At 28.4% G+C, this 21391-nt stretch overlaps 1 protein-coding gene across 4 annotated transcripts in view; it reads left to right on the forward strand.

The window, feature by feature from the left end:
• The window catches only part of gzl (godzilla E3 ubiquitin protein ligase), a 35911-nt gene extending 19196 nt beyond the window's left edge, over nucleotides 1-16715 (forward strand). For 2 of the 4 annotated variants that reach the window (XM_065499155.1, XM_065499154.1), the window contains exons 3-11: nucleotides 4219-4408; nucleotides 4485-4657; nucleotides 9867-9964; nucleotides 10027-10220; nucleotides 10285-10477; nucleotides 10566-10877; nucleotides 11087-11207; nucleotides 11273-11761; nucleotides 11813-16715. In XM_065499155.1, the coding sequence (XP_065355227.1) occupies nucleotides 4283-4408; nucleotides 4485-4657; nucleotides 9867-9964; nucleotides 10027-10220; nucleotides 10285-10477; nucleotides 10566-10877; nucleotides 11087-11207; nucleotides 11273-11761; nucleotides 11813-11819 (1713 nt within the window). In that variant the 5' untranslated portion in view covers nucleotides 4219-4282 and the 3' untranslated portion in view covers nucleotides 11820-16715. The remainder of the gene's footprint in view (nucleotides 1-4218; nucleotides 4409-4484; nucleotides 4658-9866; nucleotides 9965-10026; nucleotides 10221-10284; nucleotides 10478-10565; nucleotides 10878-11086; nucleotides 11208-11272; nucleotides 11762-11812) is intronic. The other 2 variants (XR_010575876.1, XM_065499156.1) reach the window with 2 other exon arrangements.
• The last annotated feature ends 4676 nt before the right edge of the window (nucleotides 16716-21391 follow it).

Below are 21391 nucleotides of genomic sequence, written 5' to 3' on the forward strand. Positions count from 1 at the left end.
ATTTTCCGACCCTATAAAGTATATATGTATATTCTGGATCTTTATAGATAGCGGAGTCGATTAAGCCATGTCCGTCTGTCTGTTGAAATCAACTTTCCGAAGCCTCCAAATAAATTACATACACGATTCATACATCAGTATCTCCGGAATTCTTCCGGCTCGGTTGCTATTTAAAATCGAGAAAATCGGTTAACAAATGACTGAGATATAAGGAAAAAACCAGGACAACCTGGTTATGGAAATTGGCTAGAGTGGTACCAATTGCAAAAAATAATATTTACTGTACAGATAATTTAAGACCTATTAGCATTTTACCATCAATTTCGAAAATTGTTGAAAATATTATTAAACTACAGATTCTTTCCCACTGTGAACTTTTTTCATTACTGCACTCCAATCAATATGCCTTTCGTCGAAATCATTACTAATAGTTCTAACTGACTCAATAAGAACTAAACTCGACCGTCATGAAAACTGTACAATGGTTTCTCTGGATCTATCAAAGGCATTTGATCGAGTCAAACATAAGATTCTTATAAGAAAACTTATAGATAAATTTAAATTCTCTAAGTCTGCTAGTAGATTAATTTATTCTTACTTACTATTAATTCGAGTATTGGAACTGTTACTTCTGGGGTTCCTCAAGGCTCAGTTCTGGGTCCAATTCTATTTTTAATGTATTTGAATGATTGTATTTCATTAATAGATAATGCAAATCCTTTGTTTTCTTCTTTTCAGCGCGGGCTTAATGGAAAACAATTTCCAGATTAGAATAAATCATCATTTAATCTTTATCATTAATTTGATAAACTCTAATGAGCTTAGTGTAAATTTAAATAAAACAAAAGCCATTCATTTTCATTTGCCAAATCATGACTCTTAAATCCTACAATTTACATTAATGGCAGAACTATTGAAAATGTTGACTCTATCAAATGCCATGGCATTATTATTGACTCCAGCCTAAAATTTAATTGGCTTTCTAAAAGAACATGTCTGACATTAAGAAGACTTTATTCTTTTAAAGCTTAAACACCGATTTGTTATTACCGTTGATACCGTTTAGCATATGGCTTGTTAATGTCACAGTTTAATTACTGTCTAGAGGTCGTATCTGGTACTACGTTAGGCTTTATTGATTGTCTAAAGAGTATACTTAGAAAAATTGTTAGGTATGTTTTTGATGTTAAGCTGCGTGATCATGACCGTGTTTCAGAATATATGTATTACCATTTTTCTTCGTTGTAACTTTACAAACTACTTATGAAACAAAAGATTATGAAAACTGGTCAACCCAATTATCTTGTTGGTATATTTTCTTTCATTCGTTCTACTCGGAATATTCAAATTGAAGTACCTCGAATATATCTTTCAATTTTCGAACATTCGTTTAAAATAAGGATCTGTCGTATTTGGAATCAATTGCCATCGGATCTTAAATTATTCTCATTTTCCATTTCTACATATAAATTAAAAGTTTTACAATATCTTTCTGCTGTTAATATTTGAAAATAATTATATTGTAATCTGGTTTTCAGGATTTATAAATTTGTTTTACTTTTCATATTTAAAATTTGAATTAATGATGTTATTATTGTAAAACATGGTTATTAATCTAACAATACATGTATAATTGGCCACGAAGGCTTTTATGTATTGAAATCAATATAGACAATATGAATATCTAATGATAGATATTTCAAAGACCTTTGCAACGCCGCGGCGTATATAAAACCATAGTAAATTGGACCTACAATGGGTAAAAATCGGAAAAAAATATTTTTTAACCCGAATTTTTTTTTCACCAAACGTTTTTTTCGCTAAATATTAAAAAAAAAATTAAAAAACAAAGAACATTTTTTTTAAAATTTAAAAAAAACAATTTGAAAAAAAATTAAAAAAAACAACTTTGGAAAAAAAAAAATTTTGTTTACCTATAAATATTTCAAATTTTTATTTTGAAGTATAATTTGGTGAAGGGTATATAAGATTCGGCACAGCCGAATATAGCTCTCTTACTTGTTCACTACTTGGAGTGGTATTGTATATAAGTATTGAGCATATCTTTCCAAACCACCAATTTGTATACTATACACCACTACACCACGGGGATGGTCAAAAATATTAGTGTGACTACCTTATATAAGTAAGTATAGCGATCGACTCAGAATCACTTTCTGAGTTGAATAAAATAAAATTTGTTTTCAGCCCAAGAATGAAGAATATTAAAACTAGTTGATATCGATCCTTTTTTCATTGCCTAAATTTCTCATATAAAAAGAAACTACATTTAAAAATTTCCCATATAAGGGCCACTTATAAAGCAAATCTCTTAAAACTATTAATATTCAAATAAAATTCAACACAAATCATTTCACAAGAAGGCGACTAAAAGTCATTTTTTATGGTTACCGATTTTAAAGTTATGTTACACATTTGAAAGTAAATACCAGGGAACCTCGGGAGTCAAAATATTATAACTCAACTATTGCTAAAATTAAAAAATTTGGAAAAACATTTGAAAAAATTTAAAAATGAGCAGGTATGTTTGACCTTTTGTAATGGGTTATGGTCAGCACTTCAGATCCATATGTGTGCATCTATTGAATTAGATGAAGAAGCTAAAAAAAAAATTCAAGAAAATTAAAATCAAAGCTATTTATGAAATGTTTACTAACATTTTTTTAATTTATAAAGACTGAGATCGAAAAAATCTTAACATACATAAATGTTAATAAAAATGAAACCACTAAAATTACAGTTTTTTTTTATTTGATTGAAATTTTTATTACAAAAACAAATTATTTTAATAGTTCTAATCAATAGTGATGAATTTATGAACCTTTTCCAAAAACCCCTGCATTAAGGTTTTTATAGAGCGACCACACTTTTGGACACCTTCTTTTTCAGCTCTTCAAGGCCTTTGTATCAAATGTTTGGCTTCTTTTGCCCCAACTGCATATTGCTTGCCATACCAAGAAATTTTTGGGAACATTTTCTGCTTTTGGGTCTTAAACCGTTCTAAAACATTCCCTCGAGCATCGGACTGCTTTCTAGCCGATGTGTTTGAGAACTCTTTTGAAAATGCTTTTTATTATGGGCTTTAGAAACATCATATGGAACATTCCTTCCACTTGAACCAAGTTTTCTATCAATGGACAAGTTCTTCCGATACTGTTTAATAACATTGGATTCAGTTTGACGGCAGACCTTTGATTGTTTGGCCAACTTATTGTAGGACCAAGTTGGGGTTTGTTGAAAATATTTAATAATTTTAGTACGCACTTTTTTCTGGTCACTCATTTTAATCAGATTAACAACAAATGAACATAATTGACATTAAACAATATGACTCAAATGCTTTACAAAGGTAACTTGTAATATCAAATAATAGTTGGTTTAAAAGATTTAAGGAAAAACGTGTGTTAAGGTTTTTTCGATCTCAGTTCTTAGATGCGCTCTTAAATCTGAGGTAGCAGGATAGCTCATAATAGGCATGGAATGCCTATTGAAAATTATTTGAAATTAAATCAATATTGTTACGTTTTAACCTTTTCAAAACGTTGGTTTATTTCCTTTAAATAAACCGGATACTTTTGATTGCAAATAAAAGCCGTTTAGTATTTTATACACGTTTATAAATTCTCAGAACTACAGACACACTTTATAATGTACACGAATTCTCTTGAAAGACACAGCTCCCTTTAAGGCACTTTGTTGATGTTTCTTCAAATAGCGTCTCTCTGCCACTATTTATAACACTGCCATCTGCACTCTAGATTGTTCTTTAACTGTCAAAATTCGAATAGTCTAGACCTTACTAATACATCTGTGGTGTACTTTCTACAATGTTCTTTAACTGAATATTCGAATTCGAATACAGCGTTGCCAACTTACGATCAAATCAACTGAAAATGCTTTTATTTAAAAATGCCCACAGATATGTTACAGTTTGCTATTACAGCACTGTTATTTGAAAGCATTATGCTACTTTTAAATCAGCCCTTAAAATCGTTATATTTGAATTCAAGTACAATTTCGTAACAATATTTTTGTTAAATTGATGATGTTTTTATAAACTCAACAAATTTGAGTGCTTGAGAATGACGCTGTTAATTTTCTTTTATGGCCAAATTAATTTTATACTGAATATTTTAAATTATCTCTCAACATGAAAATTCTATTTAATATTTTCATAATTTTTTCATTTCATTACAGACAAATAAATAACTTTCCACTCACCTTAAGGTTTCCCAATCGCCTTAAACGTTCATCATATAGAATGGCGCTAACATCATCGCAATTGTCTCTATGGTTCTCAGTTATTGTTGGCGTCTGCATTTTCAAAACACCTGTAGAAGTGGATGGTCACATTTTGGTTTATCGGCGCCTTACCAATCAGGTTATTGTAAATTTATAAGCTCACCTTTAACAGCTTGAATCTGGTTTAACTTTCTTTCCTTCTTTTTTTATGTTCTTGATAGTTAATCGAAGAGTACAATGATATGCCGGCACAGTTTGGTCCCAGTCTACCCACGAATGGCATCAAGGTATTTGCCATACCGGCCGTACCGCACGAAGAGGCTTGTGATAAAATCAATCCACCACCCAGATCATTTTATCCCAGCAATGCGAAATTTGCCGCCATCATACAGAGGTATTTATGCCCAAATATACTAAAACTAAATAACTAAACGTTTTCTGTTTCTTGTTTTCTCTATACTATGTATTATAATTAAAAAAAATAAATACAAATACTTTCCTTTCCTTTAAACAATTTTAAAAAAACAAAACAAACAAATATGCTGATTTTTTGTAGTAACCAAAGGTATATTTTTCTTACTCCAATTTTTTTTTTGTTGATTTATTTTAACACTATATATTCTTACACTTTTCTTTTTTCAAAAAATGGTGCAAAAAAAACAAAAACGTTAACTATTTGCATGTTTTGATAGCTCCATATAAAAGTCATGCTAGTTAATGGAATTTAATATACTCAACCTCATCTAAAATACATTTTAATTGTTATGAATCATGGTTTATTTAATAATTTCACATTTCTCCTCATACATATTAACTAAATTGAAACGAGACTAACTAATAAAAAAAACATAATGCTGATAACAAATGTACACATACCGAAACGAAATTTAATTCATTTATAGAATTATTTATTTAATTTAAGAAGATATGACACGTTTTAGCATTAGGTATCAGTCAGTATTTTAAAAAAAGTTTAAAGAAAATATTAGCAAACAAACCTCCAGTTCTTTGAGTGTTTACAGATTCGATAAATGTTTTTTTTTTAAATAAAGCAGTATCTGCATATGTGCAAGACATTCTAAAAATACTCAACTTTAATCATTTTCATCCTGCTTTTATCATGGATAATAAATTCATTGATTTTTATCTTTTACAAAATGATAATCCATTTTGAATATATTGTTACGTTTTAACCTATTCAAAACGTTGGTTTATTTCCTTTAAATAAACCGGATACTTTTGATTGCAAATAAAAGCCGTTTAGTAGTTTAAAAATTGTAACAACTCTTTATTTATTCAAAATGTACAACAACCACAGATGTTTTTTATACACGTTTGTAAATTCGCAGAAATACAGACACAAATTATAATGTACACGAATTTCCTTGAAACAACACAACACACTTTAAGGCACTCAGTTGATGTTTATTCGAAAAGCGTCTCTGATACTGCAACCTCTGCCACTATTTATAACACTGCCATCTGCACTCTAGATTGTTCTTTAACTGTCAAAATTCGAATATTCTAGATCTTACTAATACATACGCCATCTGTGGTGTACTTTCTACAATGTTCTTTAACTGAATATTCGAATTCAAATGCAGCGTTGCCAACTTACGATCAAATCAACTGAAAGCTTTTTTTTAATAATGCCCACAGATATGTTACAGTTTGCTATTACGGCACTGTTATTTGAAAGCATTATGCTACTTTTAAATCAGCCCTTAAAATCGTTATATTTGAATTCAAGTACAATTTCGTAACAATATATATTAGAGTTCGTTTGTGACCTTATCACGTCATTTGATTTTCGGGTATCATAATTTTTCTGAAGGTTTTTGCGCAAATAAAAATAAAGGCGTCCTTTTTTTTTGGAAAATGTTCACTCCTTGTGGTGGTTCAACGCACATAAAGACATGCATGTTTAAAAAACTAAAATTCTTTTTGCTATTTTTTTATGAGATTTGCAAAAAACATCAATAATATTAATTTTTGATTCAGAATCGACTGGTGAAATCAGATTAGCAATATATTCAACCGTTTTTGCTCTACAGAAAAATGTGCTCAAAATGCGCGTCTTTAGGTGCGTTGCAAGGAGTGAACATTTTCCAAAAAAAAGGACGCCTTTATTTTTATTTGCGCAAAAACCTTCAGAGAAATTATGTACCCGCAAATAAAATTTTCCAAATTAACTCTAATATATATAGTGGTTGACAAAACAATGGAAACTTTTCCAAATATTTCATTAGTGGCCTAAAATCTGAAATAATTTTTTAAAAAATTTTAACATTTTTGTTGTATTTTATTTGTATACTTTTATTAAGTTAATTTAACAAAAAACAAAGGACATAATTAATTAAATTCTAAAAATGAGAAAACAAAATTAAAAGATTTCTTTATTACGGCATTGACAAAACAATGGAAACTTCGGTATTATTTTAACAAATATTTATGGTCTAAACTTTGCAATAACTCAATATTTTGTTGGGTATCCCTTATTTTTTATAACTGCTACACATCGACGATGCATTGAACCAATTAAAGAGTCAATGGTCTCCTTTGAAATATTTTGTCATTCCCTTATAACCGCCTCCGATAAATATTCCTTCCTGGTGTAATTTTGGGTCCTTATTTTACGATCTACAATTTCCCATAGATTTTCTATGGGATTGAGAACTGGCGATTGGGCAGGCCACTTCAAAACACGTACCCTAGAGGTGTGTTTCGGGTCGTTGTCATTTTGGAATCTCCAAACTAGGGGCATATTTTCCTCAGCATATGGATACATAACATCGTTTAATATGGTTCTGTATGCTATACCTGTCATGGTATCTTTTATAATATGAATTGGGCCCATACCTTGTTATGAAAAACATCCCCATACCATAATATTGCCACCACCAAACTTTACAGTCTTATTTGTGTACTTTGGATGTAATATTTTTCCCTTTGGTCGTCTTACAAATGTTCTGCCATCACTGCCTCTTAAATTGTATTTGGATTCGTGGGAAAAGAGGAAAGTATTCCATTTCTGTATCTACCAGTTTAAATCCCTGGCAAATTGTAGACGAGCAGAACGGTTCTTTTTAGAAATGAATGGTTTTTTCACAGGACAATAGCAACCAAGACCAGCCTCATTTGCCCTGTGACTAACTGTTCGGGTACTTATTTCTAATTTTAGGCTATTAACAACCTCTCGAGGAGTTATTTTTGGGAATTTCTTAAACTCTCTCGCTATTAAATTATGTTGTCTAGGAGTAAGTCTTACGAGGTCTTCCACCTAAATATTGAGTTTTTACAGAACCGGTCTCACGAAATTTCTTTATAATTTTTGAAACTGCTGATTTATTTATTGAATATTTGTCACAGATACTTTTTTGTTTTAAACCAGCTTTAAAATCGTTAATTATTTTATTTTTTAAGTCTTCACAAATCTTAACTTTAGCCATTTTCGTTAACTTTGAAAAAAAGCAATTATGCGAAAAACTTAGAAAAAGAAATTGTGAAAAATTACCAGAATTTAAAAATAAAATAACTATAAACAGGATGCTTTTTATTACATCGCACTATAGGTTAAATGACTATTTTTTCTGTGCTAAATTAATAACGACTACAAAATCATGGTATTCAAACAAAAACCTTAAAGAATTTCGAAAGTAATAATAATTCTATTAAAAAAATGGAATTTAACCCACTAACGACCAAAAATTAACCCATTTACAATCATTACTGCAAACTTAATACATAAATTTATTTTAATTATACTAAAACTTTTAGTAATTCCTTAAATCTAATTAATTTTGTAAATTTAAATCAAAAAGGTCCTCTTCGCTTTCATTAATATCATTGTCTTGGTGGCTAAAGTTAAATTCTTCCATGGGTTCACTGCAACATAACAGTTGAATTACTTCTGGTAGAAGTGTGGAACGTTTCCGGTTTTGTAAGCGCCTATCTTAAAATGATGTGGAAATTAATGGATCTGACGTACAGCTTAATATTAATATTAATTCGGAGCTTAAAAAATATGTCTTCTCCGCTTCCATTACAGCGTCTTTTTGCATCTCAGAAATTTTTCAGCAATATGAAGTAAAATAGATTGCAAAGAAACATTGGCAAGATTTTTGCTTTTAAAATTTTAATAATTTATATTCGTGAGTGATTTTCGGAAGCGGGTATTATATGGGAGCTATGACTAATTAAGGACCGACATCATAAAATTAGCTGACATGAATTCCGTATATATAAAATTTATTTGGAGCAAAATTTGTGTAAATATTTATATAAATTAAAAATTTATGACCGATAAAGTCCAATTACGGGAGGAAATTTGTATGGGGGCTATGTGGTATAATGGACTGATTTCACCCAATTTAAATAGGCTTCGTCCTTGGGCCGAAAAAATTATATGTACCATATTAAGATGGGTGTTAGACTAATAATATTGGACATTACAAACATCTGCACAATCGCTTATACCCTCCCACTATGGTGGTGTAGGGTATAACAAATTTATTGTTTTCGTTATATGCTTCTCCACTTCATCTGAAAATATGTTTACTTCAATTTTGTCCACTACATGTTTGAAAACGGCATAAAATTTTTCTTTTTTTGAATTTTCGTTAAGCCAAATTTCAAACAATAATCTAAAAAAGATAGTATTATTCGAAAACGGCTAAAAATGGCTATTATATGTAAATGGAAATTGGTTTATAACATTTCAATATATTCATTTCTGATTTCATTTAATTTTCCGAACTTTGCCTTAAAATTTAAAAGCTTCCATGAAGTTACATTTTGAAAACAATCGCAGCACTTTTAAGGTTATGTTAAAAAAGTGGACATTTGAAAAATTGGACTTTAGCACAGTTTTGATAGCCGTTTTCGTTTTACACTTCTTTCTTGCAGAAGTTTAAAAGTTTCCATTGTTTTGTCAGTAGCGAAATAGTTATGTTGTTTGTTTTTCAGTTAATTTATATAAATAAAACTATACAAGTAAAATACAAAAAAAAAAAAATGATTTTAAAAAAATATTTTAAATTTTGGGCTACATATGGAATATTTGGAAAAGTTTCCATTGTTTTGTCAACCACTGTATGTACCAAATTTTATAGAAATATCTTCAAAATTGCGACCTGTGCTTTGCGCACAAGGTTTACATGGACAGACGGACGGACGTACATCGTTTAATCGACTCAGAAAGTGATTACTTTAAGGTGGGTGTTACATTAATATTTTTGGGCGTTACAAACATCTGCACAAACGCACTCCCCACTATGGTGGTGTAGGGTATAAAAACTTGTAAGTCTGCAGGTTTGGGTACGGAAATTTCCACCAGGTGATGAATAGAGAAACATAGATGCTCTCTTTAAAATTTTTATAAATTTGTTTCTCTTTTTTTTATTAGCAGTTGCAAAAGTTGTTCAGTTTCATTGGGTCATAACAAAATTTTGCCTTTAATCACTCATTACTTATTGGAATTTTTAAATTTACTTTTTATTATAATATATAAAATGTTTTATACACAATTATACCTACATTTCTATGTATATCTCAGTTGTAATATGAATTAAACTATATTTCTAATTTTTCTTTGGCAATTTTAGAGGCGGCGTTGATTGTACATTCGAATTAAAGGTACGCAATGCCCAGGCAGCTCGTTTTGATGCTGTGGTCGTCTACAATAATGAAAATGATGATTTAGGTAAGTTTGAATTGAAATAAATAAAATTTTATTTAAAAAAAAATTATTTTTATTTCCACTAGAACACATGTCGGCCCAAAATTCCAGCGGCATTTTAATACCTTCCGTTTTTGTGGGCCGTACCACCGGTACAAATTTAAAAACATTCTACACCCCCGAAATTGTGTTAGTCATTAATGATGAGCTGCCTTTTAATATAAATACACAATTAATTTTGCCATTTTCCATCTTAATTGGTTTGTGTTTTTTGATTATGGTAAGAGAGAGTACAAATATTTCATATTTCCCTAATTAAATTGTAATTATTTTGTATTTTCTAGATATTTTATATGATTTACAAATGCATACGAGAAGAAAGACGTTTGAGACGTCATCGTCTGCCCAAAAGAATGTTAAGAAAGCTGCCGATTATAAAGTTTACGAAAAATAGCGATCTCGCCTATGACACCTGCGTTATATGTCTGGATGAATTTGCTGAGGGCGATAAATTGCGGGTGTTGCCATGTAAACATCGTAAGTAATATGAGAAAAAAAAAACAAGTGAAACTCTGAATAAATATAGGAAAAATTTAATAAATCTTTTTCACTTTTTTTTTTTTAGCTTATCACAGCGAATGCATTGATGTTTGGCTAACCGAAAATAAACGTGATTGTCCCATTTGTAAGCGCAAGGTTTTTACGAAAGGCGAAACCCGATCACAACGGAATCGACAGTCTTCATTGGATAGTGTAACAGATACAGATGATGATACCACACCACTGTTGCAGCAATCAACCAATAGTTCAATGAATTCAGCAGTTTCGCCATTAAGTTCAAACACATCCTCAACCCGAAGTCATGGTACATTTCGTCGTGTTGGCAACAATATCGAAGCTGGTGCTGGTGGAGACGTTACATCAGACGATGAGAATAGTAAGTAAATATGTATTCAGTTTAGTTAGCATTTTCTTTTTAATTTTGTCTATAAGTTTCTTTGGTATTGTTAATACGCTTTGTATAAAAACGCTTTAGTATGTATTTTTTGTGTAAAATAACTTTTTTTTTAACCATTTTTGTTAAGTCCTTTTTGGTTTAATGATAAAAATCTTTGATTTATAATAAATTTTCCATATCTGTTTCAGTGCTTTCACCTGCCCAACGTATAAATCCCTTTGATCGTTCGCCCAACTTACCGCCACACTTGCAGGCTCAACTAAATAATGACTCACGTAACGGTTCCATATGGTCTTGGCCGGTATTAAGGTAATTTGTAATATTTTTGTTTTTAAATATTCAATTCAACAAAATTCCTCTTTATATCTATCCAGATGGTTTAGACAACCAACAACAATTAGTGTAATGGCGCCACCCTATTTAGAAGACACCCTACATGATGTTATAGCTGAACAACATGCTGCTCTTGAGGCAGCAGTACATGGCTCTAATGCCACAACTGCTAGTGTAAATAATACTATAAACTCTACACTGAGAGCTTCACACTCTTCGAATAATGTTTTAAATCCGAATTTAAGTGGTTCTTTTAAAGACGACGATGACGATGATCCGCCACTACAGTGTATATATGAACCCATAGCCACAACTACTGCAAATCATACAAGTCCAACAACACCAGCGGCAGCAGCAACAGCAGCAGCCACAATGTCATCCTGGTTATCGCGTCAACGAACCGAGTTGGCAGTGGATGCAAATCCAGATTCAGTTTTTATACAAACTCCTACACAGGGTGGCATAGCGGTGGCCGCTCTACCACCCATTAACAATAATAATAATAATCCTACGACTATGAATACACACTGGTAATGCTTGATTGAATGCAAAAAATAGTTTTCAAACTGTCATAATTTTAGTTTTTAGAATCGGGGGAGTAAACAATTTATACATTTAAACATGCAATACATACATACTATTTAGAGTAATAGGAATGGGGGTGTTGTCAACAGTTTGCCGTGCAACAAGTAAGTGAACAATTTATACAATTTGCTAAATAATTTATTTGGATTTAGGACACTTTTTATTTACAATTTGAAATAATCAGTCTGTTTCCCCAGTAGCCAGATTTATAGGTTTTTGTAAGATTGGGGAATGCTTCTCTTTATATTCTCTAAATAATCTATAAATATGACTCGTGAGGTAACAGTTTTCAGATGCTGTATTTGTTAGTTTTTATTGGAAACAAAATTTTAGTAAAATTTTGAATTTGATGCTTACAAAATTATTTTGCTTCGGCAATAATCTTAATTATTTAAGGTTATGTAGTATTTAAAATGTTCCTTTAGTTAAATTAAAACAAATGCCAACATCTTGTTTAAATAAATATTGAGTTTCCGTAGTTGAGTGGAAAATTCAAGTTGATATAAATAAATCTGACAAGTTTGCCTAATTTTTACTTTCAATTACTTAAATATCAAACTAAAATTAGTTTCAATTTAATGAATATTCGTTTTTACGAAATTCGGATATAACAATTCACATAGAAATCATTTCATTATCAATTCGAAACTTTAAAATCAATTTCATATGAAATATAAGGTTTTATAAATGTATATTTGGTCCTTCGAACTTGGAATGGTTCGAATTAAGGTCACAAAATATACAGAGGTGTCAAATTTGACAGTTCAAAAACACTAAAATCAGCTTTTTTTGAAATTGTTTCGATAGAAAGAGAAAACAAATTTGCGGTTTAATACAGACAGTGCGTTAAAACAAACAACTATATCAATAAGCACAAAACCAAACCAGTTGAAATTGTTTCGAGCGAAAGAGATAAATATATTTTTTTTTGCGGTGTCGCCTCTGTATACTTTGTGTTAAGGTTTTGAAATATAAATTTACATTGAGATCTTTTCCAAATCTATCAGAAATTATAAAATTTGTTTCATATGAAACAACAATTTTATATAAAACGATTTTTTTTTAATGAACATTTGGTCCTTCGAACAGCTCAGATTCTTTTATCATAGACATTTTTGTTCACAATGTTTTTTGATCCTTCCGACCCCTCTGGAAGTTTTGTAATTGAAAGCTTTTCAAAATCTATTAGAAATTATAATGTTTAGGGTCATGTGAAAGCAACAAATTTTTATTAAAGATAATTTGGTGCTACGAATCTCTCTGAATGTTTTGTTATATATATTTACCTAAAAAATCTTTTCATTATCAGTTAGTTAGATTAAAATCTATTTCATATGAAATATAATGTCTTAATTGGTCCTTCAAACCACTATGAATATTGAAAACATTAAATTTAAACTATTTTTTAATAAATAGTTGGTCCTTCGAACCTCTCTGAATGTTTTGTTATACATATTTAGATAAAAATCTATTCGTTATCAGTTGGAAAGTTTAAAATCTATTACATATGGATACAACGTTTTATTTGGTCCTTCGAACCTCTTTGAATATTGGAAACATTAATTTATACAAGAAGATTTAAATTTAACTATTTTTTAAGAAATATTTGGTCCTTCGAACCTCTCTGAATGTTTTGTTATACATATTTAAATAAAAAATCTTTTCATTGTCAGTTAGAAAGTTTAAAATCTATTTCATATGAATACAACGTTCGATTTGGTCCTTCGAACCCCTTTGAATATCGAAAACATTAATTTATACAAGAGAAGATTTAAATTTAACTATTTTTTAAGAAATATTTGGTCCTTCGAACCCTTCTATATGGAAATTATTTCAAAATCTATTAGAAATTTATAAAATTTGTTGCATATGTAATATTTTTTTTAATGAAAAATAGGTCCTTCGAACACTTCTACAGGAAAATTATTTATTAGTTAAATTTGTTTTATATGAACGATATTTTAATGAAAATTGTATGTCCTGTAATAGAAAATTTTTCAAAACTATTAGACAGTGTAAAATTTGTTTCATATGAAATTAAAACATTGGTCCTTCGAACCCTTGAGAATGTTTTATAATAGAAGTTTTTTGAATATTTGAGTATTCAAACCACTGTCTATATGGAAATCATTTCAAAATCTATTAGAAATTTATAAAATTTGTTTCATATGAAAGATTTTTTTATGAAAATTTGGTCCTTCGAATCTTTCCGAAAATTAAGTAATGAAATTTATTTCATATCAAAGAGAAACATTAAAGATAAATATGTTTTAATGAAAGTCTGGTATTTTAAACTGCTCTACTTGAAAATTATTTAAAAATCTATTCGAAATTTGTAAAATTTGTTTTATATGAAAGATTTTTTTTAAATGATAATCTGGTCCTTCGAAAATTTTTCAAAACTTTTTTCAAATTGCGAAATTTTGCAATAGAAACAAAGACAAATTTGTTTTAATGAAAGTTTGGTATTTCAAACTTCTTTACATGAAAATTATTTCAAAATAAATTAAAAATTTTGTAAATTTTGTTTTATATGAAAGATTTTTTAATGAAAATCGAATGTCCTGTAATAGAAATTTTTTCAAAACTATTAGACAGTGTAAAATTTGTTTCATATGAAATTAAAACTTTTAATAAAATTTTGGTCCTTCGAATCCTTGAGAAATTTTTTTAATAGAAGTTTTTGAATTCATTTCAAAATCTATTAGAAATGAATAAAATTTGTTTCATGTGAAAAATTTTTTTTATAAAAATTTGGTCCTTCGAATCTTTCCAAAAGTTTAGTAATGAAATTTATTTCATATGAAAGGGAAACATTAAAGATAAATATGTTTTAATGAAAGTTTGGTATTTCAAACTTCTTTACATGAAAATTATTTCAAAATTTATACGAAATTTGTAAAATTTGTTTTATATGAAAGATTTTTAATGAGAATTTAATGTCTTGGATATAGACAACTTTTCAAAACTATTAGACAGTGTAAAATTTGTTTCATATGAAATTAAAACCTTAAATGAAACTTTGGTCCTTCGAACCCTTGGGAATGTTTTGCAATAAACGTTTGTTTTACATTTTGTTTGAAGAGAAACATTAAATTTATTTATTTTTTAATGAGTACTTGGTCCTTCGAACCTTACCATCATGTGAATCATTTCAAAATCTTTGTAAAAATTTTTTTTATAAAAGATTTTTAATGAAACCCTTCCAAAACCCCCTGTTGTGTAATATATTTTTTTTAAAACAAATTTTATTAGAAATTTCTAAAATTTGTTTTTAATATCAAAGATTTTTTTAATGAAAAATTGGTCCTTCGAATCCTTTCGAATGTTTTGTAATGGATACTATTCAAAAATATTAGAAATTGTGAAATTAGTTTAATATGAAACAGAAACATTAAAAATAAATATTTTTTGGAATTAATAAATTACACAGAATCTGAAGAACCTAAAACGAAATCGATCGGAATAAAAACTACAGAATTGAAACAATGCCAAACAAAATGTGTGAAAGTTCTGATAATTTTGACATTTGCTGCAATATATGTTAATGGATTTATTAACAGTCTAGACGGAGAGGTTAATAAAGACAACATTTTGTGTGTTTTCGTTTACACAAGAATTAATTTCAATATTAAGAATTGAAATTTTAAAGAAATTAGTTGTTCATTTACTTTATTTTGTTAAAACCAAACTGTTGTGCTTAACATTATAGTCAAGTCATTCTGTTGCTGTGTGTTGAAAACCTAAACTTTAATCAATATGAAAAACAAATATTTTTACAAAACCTCAAGAAAACAAAACCAATAATATTTTTGCAATAATTTCTAGTTTTTTTGTTGTTGTTATGTTTAAATAAAATTTGCTCTTCTAAAACTTATTAAAAGAAAAGAAAAAAAAACAAAAAAATTAAAATAAATATTGTGATTTATTTAAAACCTTTAAAATGGTTTAAATTAAAAAAAAAAGGAAAAAATATATAATATAGAAATAATAATAATTAAGAAACATTAATAAACTGTATTACATATACAAAATAAGCTAAAATTATTATAAAAATGGAAAAAAATCCAAGCAACAACTAAATGTAAAAAACCAAAAAGAAAACAAAAATCAACTAAAGCAAAAAAACATTAAAGGAACTAATGCTAAATTTAGTTTAAACAAAAAAAAATTAGTTTAGAATTTTTCTATCCAAAAAAAGAAATTAATTTTTGTTTCATTTTATTTTTATTATTTACTTTTTTAATTTATTATTTTTATACTAATTTTGTTTTAATTTTAATTATTGCTTCTCTCATTAAGAAAATTTATCTCCAATTTATGATTTTTTTACAATTATTATACCAAAAAATAAACAAACAAACAAGAAAACCAATTTTAATTGAAAACCTTTAAAAAGCCAAAATTTTTTAAATTTGAATTGGCCTCTTAAATATATTTTTAATTGAATTTGAATAAAAAGTACCTTTTTTATATAATGTATAAATAAATAATTAATTAATTAACTAATTAATTAAACTAATTTTTAATTGTAAATTCTAAGTCTCTGTATTCTGTAATAAAATCGATAAGTAAGGTGGTAAACATAACCCCAAAAAAAAAATAAGCGAAACAAATGAAATGAAAACTGAATTATATTTGTTATTAATTAATATTTTTATGTTATTATTATTACTATTATTATTATAATTATAATTATTAAAAAAATATATTAAATACAACATCTACTATATACATACAACAATACATACACACATACATATTAACTATATTTTAATTAAAATTTTGCAAAAATCCAAATCCAACCTACAACAGCAAAACATACAAAACAAAAGAAATATTAATTAAATAAAATGTAAAATTTTTAGTCATTTTATTAAAATTGTAAAAAACATTAAATTTGTATTTTTCATTTTTTGATATTTTCAATTAATAGTTTTTCTTTTATTTTCAATTTATAGCTGTTTGTATTGAAAAATAGTCAAGAAACCAAATTCAAGATTGCAAGAAACCAAATAAATTCAAGTTACCAAATTGGCTTAAAATTATAAATTCAAGACTCAAGATTCTCAATTGCAGTTTCAAAATGTAGCAGCTTATAAATCAGAAAGTTTATGAATATTTCAAGCATCAGTTTGTTAAATCTTCAATTGTAAAAAAGGGTAAGTATTTAAGAAAAGATTTAAGGATTTAAGGAAATTTTTTTACTTTTGTCTTTTTATATCCTTTAACATTTATACCCTTTAGCAAGTAGAGATGCTAATCGGGACTGATTTTTGAAAATCCCGGGGATCGGGATTTGGTAAAGAAAATCCCGAAACCCCGGGTCGGGATTTCGGGATTTTCGGGAAATCTAAAATCCCGAAAATTATAAGAAAGAAACGTACATAATTATGTCTTTACAATTGAAAGTATTTTTTTATTTAGCAATTAATTTTTATTGGACACTAAAAGGCATACTATTGCATCCATGGTTTCCTCTGCTATTCTGGACGATTTTGTTTCCGACATATGATGCTGCCATAAAACATCTTTCATATTGGCAAAACCGTTTGCAAATACTTATAACAAATCTGCAAGTTATATTATAACTTGGTTTCGTTATTTGGGTTTTTTACATTTATTAATAATATCTTTTAGCGTTTGAGCAATCGAAATATTTTCATTTTGTTCGAGCTACTAGTTGACCGCCCCGGCTTCGCCCGGTAGCATTTACTAATGTTAGTTCTTCAAGTTTCTCCAATCCACATAAACCTGTCTGTTCTTATTTATTTGCAAATAAAATATCTAAATTTGTACTGCATACTTTAGGGAGATTTTTTATTAAAGTTGACTGGATTAAAAAAAAAAAAATCCGAGTTTTACCCGGAATTTTTGAATTTTTTTCTTTACAAACCTCCTGAAAATTTCGAATCGAATAAAAATAAATCAGCCAAATCGCTCCAGCCGTTCTCATCTGATGCCATTACATACATGGACCATTTCATTTATATATACACTGATGGACGAAAGTCACCGCCACACTGTGCATCGTTGAACATCTTTGTCAATCATGCAATGCCTGACTTCAAATTAGCCAAGTTCACTGACAATGATATCAAACTTTGGACAGATTCCCTTTATTGTGTAATTCCCCAAGACCACTTTATTAAGCAAAGATTCGGCAACGTTGATAGAGCTTGATGTATAATACAATTTGTTATAAATAATTTAGAAAAAGGGAATAATTAATTTACTAAAGAATTAGTTATTCAATTTAAACCCCTAATTAATGAACTGTCGCGACATAAAAAAAGTTCTTAATACGTTTATATTGTATTTGAATTCAGGATCATGTCCAACTATCTCAAATTTTTTTTAAAGCAAAGCTCCAAAACGGAAACTAAATGTTTTGCTAGTCAACTGTTTTGTAGATTGTTCGGGAGTTAATCTAATCAGAATATTTCTGATGAAAATTTAATGATGGACTTTGCTTTCGAATGTTTTTTAACATTATCAAACTTGAATTGTTAACTTTAACGTTTAACGTTAACTATAAAATATTCACCCCTATCGCAAATTAATATTTCACATGAAATGTGTTCCCTTTTCCCATTTTTCGTTCATGAACTTTGTTCATGTGAAAAAAATTCCCCAACATGGGAAATTTTTAGATGGAATTTTGTAAACAATAAACAGCTGTTACGAACAAAAATCAACTATTGTGAATGAAAAGTTCAGGGGAATATCGCGATTGCAATTTTCCCTTCGAGGGAAATGGATATTTCATGGGAAAATAAATTTCACGTTTTTCAAAATAGTGGCGATTAAAAAACCGACATCAAATCTTCATTCTTTACTTTTTTAAAAAAAATTTAAATTTTTCGAATAATTCGATTAATTTTAAACGTGTGATCGAATTATTCGAACAAGTTAAGTTTTATACGAACAAGAGAAAAATCGAATAATTCGATTACCCTAGTATTTATCTATGGTTCCAGTGTTTTCTTTTTAAAATTAAATTTATAGGCAAGTCGATTTCTTTAGACCCCTTTTACTCTCACATTATAAATTCAATTTGGGCAAGAAATATACCATTTTTTGGAGTTATAAGCGTTTAAAGATATTACTAACCCATATGCAAAAACGTGTACATGTGAACCTTAAGCTGAAAAGTAAACAAAGCAATGCGTGTTTGTCCAATTTGTTTGTTGTGAATAAATAAGAGAAACAATAAAACGGTATTGAATTCGCTCTGTTTTAAGTGAGAGTTGTTATAGAAAACAAAGAAGAAGACTTTAGTAATTTAAATTCGATTTAATAAATATGTATATTTTGAAGGTGTTTTTTTATTTTCTAACTCCCATATGCATAAACAACTTTTAAATTTATCAAAGGTTTATAAAATAAAATTTCCATTCAAAATTTGTTTTATAAACCTTTGACGAATTTAAAAAACTGTTTATGCATATGGGGGTAAATATGTAATTGTACATAAGTAAATTGTTATTTTATAATATGTGCAGAACTATAATTGTGACGATTTTCAACGGTTTATCACTGCATGAAGTTTAATGAAAAATGGGACGGGTCGGAAAAAATGGTGAGTCGCCTCCCATACAAAGTAAATAGTTATTTCTAAATATTTTGTGAACTATAATTGCAAGATTCTTCAAACTTAGTCTAAATGGCTCCTTTATAATTGCATAGTTTCGCTGAAATTGTTCGGGATTGGAATAGTGGGCGTGGCACACCCAATACAAAGTAAATATTTAATTTCGAATATCTGGAGAACTATAATTGTAAAAGTGTTTAAACTTTTTACGAATTAATTTGTTATTACTGTGCGGAGTTTAGCTGAATATAGACGGAATTAGATTAGAGGGCGTAGCCCATACAGAGTAAATATTGATTTCGAATATCTGGGGAACCGAAGTGGTAAATGCATGGTTCTTCAAACTTTGTCCGCTCTCTTACCATTTTACACAGATTGGCTGAAAATGGTCGGGATTGCATTAGTGGTTGTGGCACAAAGTAAATAATTAATTTTGAATATCTGGAGAACTATAATTCTAAAAGAATTTTAACTCTGTTATTACCATTCTACGGAGGTTAGCTAAAAACGAATTTATTCCTGTTCTCTGTTCGAAGTTTAGCTAAGCAAGATCGGCTTAGTAGGAATGACCCCCCCCCTTATAAAGGAAAGCTAAAGTAAAGCTTGATATTTACATAAAAGGTTTAAAAATGAGTGGGATCAGAGCAGTGGCGTGGTAGCTCCCATACCAAATTAGTTAGTTATTTTCGAATATCAAGTGAACTGTAATTGAGAGATTCTCAGTATTTTGTATGTTATATTTTTTTAATTTTACTAGGGTAGGGGTAGCAAAGTGCACCGGGTTATGCTAGTTAAATTAAATACACAAAATTCAATTTCTTTTCATAAGTAAAATCTTTTATTAAAAATCACAAATATGAAATTTATTTATGGAACACAATATCATTTATGTGGCTGCCTCGTCTGGCTTCGCTGTAGGGTTTACATTCAACCCAATTATCCAATATCTTGTTATGGGTTTCTAGCTGTAACTCACTAATGGCTCAAACGATATTCTTCTGGATTATCTGCATATCAGCGATCTTTAATGTTTTTATATCTTTATTATTCCAATTAATTAATAATGTTTAATTTTGTTTCTAGATTTCAATTTGGGTTCAATGAAAAATTTATCATCATCGTTTTGTCCAGTTTCTATCTTTATCATTTAAATCCATCAGTCCATCTAAATCACTTGCATTCTATGTTTCAAAAGTCAATATCACATAAACATTATACATCATTCAATGATCACGTTATAGCGAAATTTTGTTAAATGGTAAGTTTTTTATCTTTATATCTCTCACTGATTTTGTTAATATTAAATGTTTTCTTTTAGATTTTGTTATTCATTCATCTTTAAACATTCCCTTTTTATTAACATCAAATCATTTTCATGTAATCTTTTATCAAATAGTGGCAAGATCGTCTTGTTCAATTTGTTTTTTAAAACTGGTAAGTCATTTAAAATCTTCATCCTATTCTATTCTATTTTCTAAATTCAAACACATTATTTTTTTTTTTTTTTGATTTTTTCAACATTTTATCACAACAATTTGATTTATAATTTCGATACTTAAAAAAACAAAAATTTCCTAAACGTTTTTAAAATTTACAGAAATTATTACTAAATTTATTTATTTATACCAATTATAATTTAATTTTAATTAAAAAAGAAAAAGAAAATTCCAATTGAATTTTTAAATTTTACAAAATTATACCTAAATTTATTACAATTTCTTTAGCATTTGCTCTACATAACCTAAACAAATTTAATTAAATTAATCACAGCTGTTTATTTGTCTTTAGTTTTTATTTTTTTTGTTTGTTTTTTTTCGAAATAATTTAAAAATTTCTTTAACCCGGCAATTCCCATACCCTCGCCAAAGGGAGAAACAGTTTGTTTTTATTAAAAATTGTAAATATACGTCTAGTTTACACTATAAATAAGTTTAAAATAAAAAAAATGTAGCTAGTTGCGATATTATAGCGGGGTCACCAA

Source organism: Calliphora vicina, chromosome 1 (genome assembly GCF_958450345.1).
Source record: "Calliphora vicina chromosome 1, idCalVici1.1, whole genome shotgun sequence".
In the NCBI taxonomy this organism is placed as follows: Eukaryota; Metazoa; Arthropoda; class Insecta; order Diptera; family Calliphoridae; genus Calliphora; species Calliphora vicina.